This window comes from Trachurus japonicus, chromosome 12, assembly GCF_045865225.1.
Source record: "Trachurus japonicus isolate A0001 chromosome 12, Traja_1.0".
Taxonomy (NCBI): domain Eukaryota; kingdom Metazoa; phylum Chordata; class Actinopteri; order Carangiformes; family Carangidae; genus Trachurus; species Trachurus japonicus.
In genome coordinates this window covers 6031532-6040911 of record NC_140918.1, presented here as the reverse complement: position 1 = coordinate 6040911, position 9380 = coordinate 6031532, and the positions used below count along the sequence as shown (strand labels likewise).

At 40.5% G+C, this 9380-nt stretch overlaps 1 protein-coding gene across 5 annotated transcripts in view; it reads right to left on the bottom strand.

The window, feature by feature from the left end:
• Nucleotides 1-6205: 6205 nt before the first annotated feature.
• Nucleotides 6206-9380, bottom strand: part of pitpnm2 (phosphatidylinositol transfer protein, membrane-associated 2) — a 46413-nt gene continuing 43238 nt past the window's right edge. For all 5 annotated transcript variants that reach the window (XM_085792777.1, XM_085792775.1, XM_085792774.1 and 2 more), the window contains 4 exons: nucleotides 8739-8888; nucleotides 7899-8082; nucleotides 7679-7807; nucleotides 6206-6602 (listed from right to left, as the gene is read on the bottom strand). In XM_085792777.1, the coding sequence (XP_085648903.1) occupies nucleotides 6210-6602; nucleotides 7679-7807; nucleotides 7899-8082; nucleotides 8739-8888 (856 nt within the window). In that variant the 3' untranslated portion in view covers nucleotides 6206-6209. The remainder of the gene's footprint in view (nucleotides 6603-7678; nucleotides 7808-7898; nucleotides 8083-8738; nucleotides 8889-9380) is intronic.

Here is a 9380-nt window from a genome sequence, read left to right as displayed (position 1 = left end):
TCTTAATGGGCTTTTTATTTCATTTTTTATTTTATTTATTTTTTCTTAACTTCATGCACCCACGATTCAACGACTGAAAAACCAGTCTGGACTCGTATTTCAAAGGTTCTGTAAAATACTCCAGTTTGAAAAATAGGTACAGTACGTCCTATAAAACACTCAGCGGTTGTTGTAAAGAGACAGCAGAGGTCGACAGCAGCTCGAGTACAAAGAGTTTCCACGAGGTGTGAAACACAACTGCAAGTTGGTGTGTGTGTGTTTTGTTTTTTCAGTGTGTGTGTGTGAAAGCTTGTATAGGTGTAGTAGATTGTGCCCCTGCTGTGATAGTGGTTTATTTTGCCTGGCTGTGATTGGAACAATAATATTGCACTGACTGGTAAAAACAAAAAAATAAAACAGAATAAAAACATAACATAACCCTTCCTGTGTTGGTCCATAGCCTTAATAATAACAATAATAACAATAATAATAGTAATGACTGCCCAAAATAAAAATGCTACATATTTCAAATATATTTCACCTGAAATTTCCATAGTAACATCATGATCTTTAGGTAAATAAATAACTCTCAACCATGTAAGGTCCTACATATACATCTTTACAGTATGTACACACCGACATATCCACGGCTCCTGGACACACTCAGGATCCTCATGTGGGGAAACATTCAACTCAGCAGCCGATAAAAGGCCAAAGGATGGAGGTTATAGGAGGGGATGGGGGGGTTGGATTGGATCAAGGTGGGGTGGGATCAATGTGTTTGAATTCACAAGCCCATCACCCACCACAGCACAGCAGAAACTCAACGCAAATGCAACAAAAAAAGTCCGTTCAGCAAAAGAAAAAACAGCTCATTGTCTGTCCATGATTACAGAAACTCACTCGACCTCTGACCTCAAGGAAAAAAAGCTTTAAAAACAGATTCATTTCTTCTGTTAATAGAACAGAGTATCAGGGCCACATTGAGAAAAAAACATGTTTTCACAAACTAAAGAGAATAAAGTCATAATATTACGAGAATAAAGTGGTAATTTTATGAGACAAAAGCAGCGGTTTCCTCCAAGTCTTTCTGCAGAATAGATGCATTTTCTTGCATATTCTTCTTTTAAAGTCCGAATACTGATGACAATGTGGTGCTGATGAGCCAAAAGCTGAAGCATCTCCTTGTTTGTGAAACGTATACTGAAGTACAAATTCACGAAATGCTCCATGGCCCTCGTTTTAACAACTTTCTTCCTCTAAAACAACAGGTTGAAATATTATGACTTTACTCTTGTAAAAATTATGACTTTTTTCTCGTAAAACTGTGACTTTTTTCTCGAAGTCTGTGAAAAATAAATTTTCTCAATGTAACCCTAATACTCTGTCGTCTATTAAAGCCCAAATCAACACAAACATTTACAGCTCCTCTTCTTCAACAGTATAAATGAAGGGGTTTTCAAACAGACATGAGACAAAGACACTTGTTTTTAAAAGGGATGATACCAACCTAGCCTTGGTCAGTAATTAGTGAAAGTTACTAGAGTTACTTTCACCCAATAAATAACCAAGTTTCTACATTATAAAAAGCAACTAATTACCAAGAAAATGCTTTTATAAAATGCTCCAATATGTCAAATAACTAGGACTCGCAGTCGCACCCTAACTTCCCGTTTATCTGGAACTAACCAACTCACTCAGTATTCCTCCGCACAGGCAGAAACTATCACTCCGCCTCTACCACACACAGCAAACGGCCCGTTTCCGACCAGTAATGTGTATATAACATAAACACTTAAACTGGTGTATTATTATTCTGTGATGGGACTTATTGAGTCAAGAAACGGCGCATTTTATTGTTAGTAACAGTAACGGCGTTGTAACGGGGAAACGGTAACTTTTTTGATCTTACTGAAGAAAGTAACGACTTAGTAACCAGTGCTTCTTCTCTGAGACACATCTCAGTCAAACCTGCACACACAGACATAATAGAGACATTTTTAGATCCGTGGTGACTTACAGTTTCTAGAGCTGTCGTTGTCTTCCATGTTCGGAAGTGAATAAACGTCCAAATATCCGTTAAAAAAAAGATCAATGCTTCTTTAAAAAACGCCAGAACTCGCCTGAGAATCGTTGCATTTTTAAGTTTTCTACAGTTTTTAACTAAGAAACCGACAGTTGTCTGAGCAGCCGTGAAAACACTGTAAACAGCAATTGTTAATACCTAATTCAGTATAATTAAATGCCGCCATTCTGCCAAAATACAAACAAATCTTCGCTGGCGCCCACTGTGTAACTCACGATGGAAGCCGAGAAGGACATAAATTACACAGATTTCCTTGAACTGATTGAATAATTACGTCGTTATCGATTAACAGAGCTTTGTTTTCTTGAAGTAACGGGATATTTGTCACGTTACTGTGTCAATACATCAAAGATTTGATGATAAAAAAATATTTTTAAAAAAACATATTTTTGTACCTAACGGCCGTTCCATCATCTCACGCTCAGGAGTTGATGCGAGTTACGTCCCAAAAGCATTATGGGAGCTGTAGTTTAAGAACACGGAGCAACATTATCTCCAACTAGACGTAGGATAAACACTAATAAAGTGACAGTAGGGGGCGCCGTTGTCTCAGTGTCAGACTTTGAAAACCCCTAATGCAATATACTCAATGTTTGGCACGTTACCTTGCATTATTTTCAATATCCTGACAAAATATGCAGATGTGTGCTCTTGCAGCCTGCACCCTGAACATGAGATGGTCACTACAGTCTATTCCCACTGTAAACTAGTGCAAAAAAAAACAAAACAAAACACAAAAAACTAAACAAAAATGAGGTTACACAGTTGATTTAACTACAGTATCAAGAAGAGAATGATTTTGGCTTCTGTGGCGGGTTGAAGACGTTCTCATCACACAGAGACTTAAACTGGAAACAGACAGACACTCGCTCTTTGTGCAGTGTGGAAGCCGGGCATGAAACAACAGCACAACATGAAATGAACAGGAGGTAAAACTGTTTTTAAAGGAGACGCTCACAATTCTTCAAGTCCGTCTTAAAACAGTCAACAAGTGCACGTTTGAACATTTAACCTTGTAGGAACGACTCCTCCAGACGAATCCAGAGTCTGTGCAGAAATATATTCAAAACTAATCTGACGCAGGGGTCAGAGAAAAAAAATGATTCATGCATTTTTCATACAATTTGGATCGGATTAAAGTAGTTTGTCAAAACTTCCAGAGAGACTATTTTATTTTATTTTATCCAAATAAACAAATTTCAATCACTATTTGGAGTCCAGAATAATTTCTAATAACCTCAAGAAAAAGAGATCATGAAGTTTTCAAAGATTTGCATCCTCAAAACTCATTCTTTTGTGCTACAAAAAAGAACAAATTTGCAAAAAATCTTATTGAAAGTTTCAATTTATATTTGCACAAACCAAAGACTGTGGAGTTTGTCAGCTATTAGGAATGATTAAAAGAAGTAAAAACCCGTTTTATGTTTTATGCATCTGATTGTTTCTAGACAGGCTTGAGGAATCGATCCTTCACTGAGTGAGGGTGGGAAATGTGACTGTTTGATGCACATTGTCAGTTTTTTGGGGGGGTTGTTGATGTGTCCATCTTCTTCCTGTGTGTCCCCCTTTGGATGCAAATACACATAGTTCAACAGCAGACAGAAGCAACAAAATGATGTTTTTGAGGACGCCGGCGTTTTCCTCCCTCTCTCCCTCTCTCTCAATCCATCGATCAACATTCATGGCTGAACCACGTCCGGCCCGTTCAACAGGTCTGTGTTTATTGGGTCTCCACACGTCCTGTCCATCCTGTTTCATATCACACGAGGGGCCAGACGAGCAAACAAAGCCGGGGAAACACCTCAGGAGTGTCCACCAGCAGCAGCAGCAGCAGCAGCAGCAGCAGCAGCAGCAGCAGCAGCACATGTGGGGGAAACAGACAGAAACTCCTGCCCCCAACAGGCAGATCAGAGGTATTGCAAGCAGATGAATATATAAAGGGATTGTTGCTGTGGACTGTACAGAGTCTCAGTTGTTGCTTTAAAATGCTGCATGCCCTGTTTGTTTGTGTTTGTTTTTTGTTTTTTCCTGCCTCCTCCTCCTCCAAAGGTCCGTCTGTGGAGCAAAGTGTCTGGTTGGTTGGTAAAGTCTGGTTGTTGGGTATTAATTAAGGCCTTGGAAACGGCCCAGAGGCCACACTGAAATAAACACTACAGAGTCTCACACACACACACACAGTGGGATGAAAACCGGAGCTATTTTAGACTTATAGACAGAAGTAGAGAAGAGAAGCACATCAGTGGTGAAGACGACCGAGACAAAGAAGTACAAGTTCCTCTCCGATATCGTACGACACGTTTCAAACCCGGCTCGTTCATGTTTAAAGGGTCAGTTCATCCAAATTATAATAAAATCCAACATGTTATCTGCTTCCACCATCAATACAAAAGAAATTATTAAAGGATTCAAGCTCATTTGGCAGTTTATCAGGAACAACTACCTAAATCCTAGCTGGTGGAGAACAAACTCGGAGCTAAAAGAGTGAGAAAATCTGCCTTGACACGACCTCCATAACTTATTAATTTAATTATACAATCAAATACACTGCAAAAACTCAAAATCTTACCAAGAATATTTGTCTTATTTCTAGTCAAAATGTCATTTCTAGTCAAAACAAATCTCATTATACTTAAAATAAGACTCATCCCATAAAAAGTAGCTTGTTTTTAGACATTTTTTTTACTTATTTCAAGCATATTTACACTTGAAATAAGTAGAAAAATCTGATAGTGGAGCAAGTTTTTCTTTCTTATTACAAGCACAAAAAACTTGCTTTCACTGGCAGATTTTTCTACTGAGTCTTATTTTAAGTATGATGAGATTTGTTTTGACTAGAAATGACATTTTGACTAGAAATAAGACAAATATTCTTGGAGAGATTTTGAGTTTTTGCAGAGTATGTGGTATGTTCAGGTGCAATTTAGAAAATGCAATCTTAAAACTCATATTCTCACATATTTCTTTACATAATAATAATAATCATCATCATCATGATTTCCTAATCCCGTTCTCCTCTGTTGCACTGAGCTGGAGGCAGAAATCTTTGATAGAACCAGTTTGTTTCTTTGACTTTAAAACCACAACAGGTAAAAACTAACATGTATATTTTTTTGTGTAATTCAGAGGAACTGACTCTTTCCCACTTTTCCTCTTCCTCTTCCTCTTTCCTTTCGTACTTATTGCCAGTCATCGCTGTGAATGGGACAGAAACAGAGGTGAAAGTCATCGTTGGCTTTTAGTTTTTTATGTTGTTGATGTTCTTGTTGTTGTAGTTTATTTTCATAATGGCTGCCAAACTAACGTGGCCTGGAACCCGTGTTTGACTGTTCAAAGATGCCTCTGGCTCTGCAGTTTGTCCTGAGCTCATGAGTGGACAGTGTGTGTGTGTTCGTGTGTGTGTGCTGAAGAGGGGGTCCCGTTTTACGAGATAAGTTTAAGGCTTACAATATTTCACTTAATCCTTCCTTGTTGTTGTTTTTTTTTTTTTAATAGTGACGTATCCTATAAAAGTATTACTGTAAAAGAGTCATGCTACACAACTGTCTTTTTGTTCGCTGCTGGATCCCTCGCGGCCTGATTGGTCCACTCCTCCTGGACACATCCTCTCATCCAATCAATCTGTGCTACATTGCAAAAACTCAAAATCCTACCAAGAATATTGTCTTTATTTCGAGTCAAAATGTCATTTCTAGTCAAAACAAATCTCATTATACTTAAAATAGGACTCATCACATTAAAAAGCAGCTTGTTTTTAGACACTTTTTACTTCTTTCAAGCATATTTTCACTTGAAATAAGTAGAAAGTTTTTCTTTCTTATTACAAGCACAAAAAACTTGCTATCACTGGCAGATTTTTCTACTTAACGTATTTCAAGTGAAAATATGTTTGAAACAAGTGAAAATTACCTAAAAACAAGTTCATTTTTAGCTAATGAATCTTATTTTAAGTGAAAAGAGTTTAGTTTTGACTAGAAATGAGACATTTTAACAAGAAATAAGACAAATATTCTTGGAAAGATTTTGAGTTTTTGCAGTGTAAATCTCTTATTTTGAAAAGCAAACCCTCCATCCATCCACTCCCCCCCCCTCCTCCAGAGATCATGGTGGTTTCTTCAGGCGCGGATCCTTTCGCTCCGTCTGTGAATCACTTGGGGCCCAGTAAGCCGCCGCTGCCCTCCTTGGTGCTCCCGCTGCGGCCCCAGCATCCGGCCGCGATGCTCATGCTCCTCTGCGTTGCCACGGCGATCCCCCGCTCGCGCTCCATCTCGCACTGGCTCTGCGTACGCTCAGTCCGGCCCGGCTGGTTGGGGGAGGACGACCCCCCCGTCCCCCGGCCGCCAGCGGTGGCGCCGGGCTGCTTGGCGGAGATGGAGCGGAAGATGTGGTTGCGCTTGCGGAGGAACTCGCCGCCGCCGGCCGCTCCCAGGCCGAAGCTGCCCTTACGCAGGACCATGCGGGCGGTGGGCGACTTGGCGGGACGCGTCCGCTGGCTGTACTCCAGCTGGGACAGGTGGGAGGCGTAGCCGTCCGAGATGAACTGGAAGAAACGTATAGTACGATCAGTCAGATTTTGGTTTGACAATTTGACTTTTGCATCTTTCATGCAGGATAGTTCAACATTTTGGCAAATTGCTTGTCCCATTGCCATAGCAGTCATAGCAGTAAAGGTTCGTTACCTTTAATTGTCGGTGCAAGCTATTTTTAGAATGGCGGAGCAGAGCCGCGAGCTGCTCAGAGCTACGTACACTACGGAGGCTCATGGGATTTCTTGGTTTCCCTCATCAAACTCATCAAATACACAATCCAACAACTCCAAAACGCTCTGGTGGACAAGTTGTGACCTGCACATTCACCACGCTATGAGATAATAACAGAATGTTACCAGACCAGAGCGTTTTGGAGTTGTTGGGAAATCCCATGAGCCTCCGTAGCGTAGCTCTGAGCAGCTCACGGCTCTGCTCCACCGTTCTAAAAATAGCTTGCACCGACAATTAAAGGTAACGAATCTACTGCTATGACTATAGGGAATATGGCAATGGGCCAATTTGCCAAAATGCTGAACTATCCCTTTAAGTGTGTGATCCCCAGTCGTCATAAAAACCTGCTTAAGCCAGTCGGTTAGTGTGTACTCTAAGTCTTTTCTAAATCGGTGACGACTGTGAAATTTGCGTAGTGTGTCCGCAGCTTTATTTTAGTGACAGTCTTTAAAGGAAGGGTACCAACAATTCTGCCCATGTGTTTAGAAATGATTCGTCATTCAGTTACAGGAAAATGTTGCAATCAGCGTCTTGATATAAAATGATCTCAGATTTTTAATATTTAATTAACTGATATCAGTGAGACAGCAATAAGAGAACTGGAGTCATCTGGAAAACGGAGATATATAGTCATCTATTGTCTGCATAATAGAGATATTTGAAATAAAGAAAAAAATAAGCGGGCCCAGAGACCTTCCTTGAGGAACTCCTTAATTATGAAGTGGCTTTATCAGATACTAGAAGCATTATTTGCTTATGTGAAGTTCTCCAGATTTTTTTTAGGGGTATGAATAAGACAGATGTCTCACTCTGACATATATTTATGTGCCTTTTGCTGACAGCATTTACTCCTCACCTGACACTGGTGCTGCAGTTTCTTTGTGGGCCTCCCCACGATGTAGATGTGGAAGGGAGGCAGGCCGATGGACGTGTACACCGAGATGTCCTTGGTGGAGCCGTAGGCTGCGAAGATCCTCATGTGGGCCTGGATTAGAGCAGGAGATCAGCTTTCAGGGACTCGTACAGTACAGTGTTTCATTATATCACTGCTTCACACATATACCACTCTACTTTACCTCGTTAATGAGGGTTTTGAGGAAGTTGGCCTTGTGTCGGAGCGGGTCGTGAACCAGCCCGTCGCAGAAGGAGACGATGCCGTGAGGGAAGTTATGCTGCGAGAGCCAGGCCACCACCCGCTGCTTCTGCATGTCAGGACGACCCGTTACATAGACGATCAAGTAGCCCAAGTCCTGCCAGTACCTGTATATGATTATAGTGAGTAGGAGATAGAGCATTTTAAGATATAAAAAATTAATCTGTGCAGCATCTTTCATGCAGAGATGCAGACAAATGAGATTAAAATTGACATTGACAAGCTATTCTAAAAAAAGGTAGATCTTAAAAGAGACGAAAGAGTTGAATGATTCAGATTTTTGATATTTAATTAACTGATATCAGTGAGAGAGTAAAAAGAGAATTGGATTTGTCTGGAAAGAGAGATATATAGTCGTTTATCGTCTGCATAACAGACATATTTGGTAGACATAACTACCTACTGCTGTAACATGTTATGTCAAAATGTAAAAAGCAAAAGAAAAGATTATGACAAAGATTTTATTCTGTGGGTAATGGGGGCGGGACTAGATAAGCTTTTGCTTCTCCCGCTGTGTATTGTATTATTTGAACTAAGATGAAGTGTGATGATGATGATTTAATTGACATGCCCAAAATAAACAAATAAATAAATAAATATTTGGCCTAAAGAAAAAAAGAACTAGGCCCAGGAAGCCTCCCTGAGGAACTCCTCACTTATGAGGTGGATTTAAAAGGCGCTAGATGCATCTTTTTACACACTCTGCTGTGTAATTAAATTATCCAGAAAAGCATCACTGCAGAGTTCTGGGTTTGATCCTCACCTCACCACATCCACGGCTCCGGCTCGGACCTTGGGGTCGCTGCCCATGATGGACACACTGGCGGCAAACGAGCCGTCAATACTGAAAACAACAAACTCGGTTCCCCGTGGTAAAATAGTGAGATAGCTGTCTGCAGAAGTGTGGTCGCCCCTGGTAACGAGAGGAAGATGGAAGAAAAATTTGCATTGTGTTTGTATGTCGAACAATGGCAGATAAACCTAATCTGACAGCTCTACTATATATAATATTTAGGTTTCCTACATGTATCTTGTGCCCTGATCTTCCCAACTGAACCATATGTTTAGATACGTTAAAGGGATAGTTCAACATTTTGGCAAATTGGCCCATTGCCATAATCCCTATAGTCATAGCAGTAGGTTCGTTACCTTTAATTGTCAGTGCAAGCTATTTTTAGAACGGCAGAGCAGAGCCGCGAGCTGCTCAGAGCTACACTACAGAGGCTCAACTCCAAAACGCTCTGGTGGACAAATTGTGACCTGCACATTCACCACACTATGAGATAATAACAAAACGTTACGAGACGGAGTTGTTTTAGAGGTAAATTCATGTAAAACCGCTGATGCGCGTTCCCGTCGAGGGCATTTCTGTTATTATCTCATAGCGTGGTGAATGTGCAGGTCA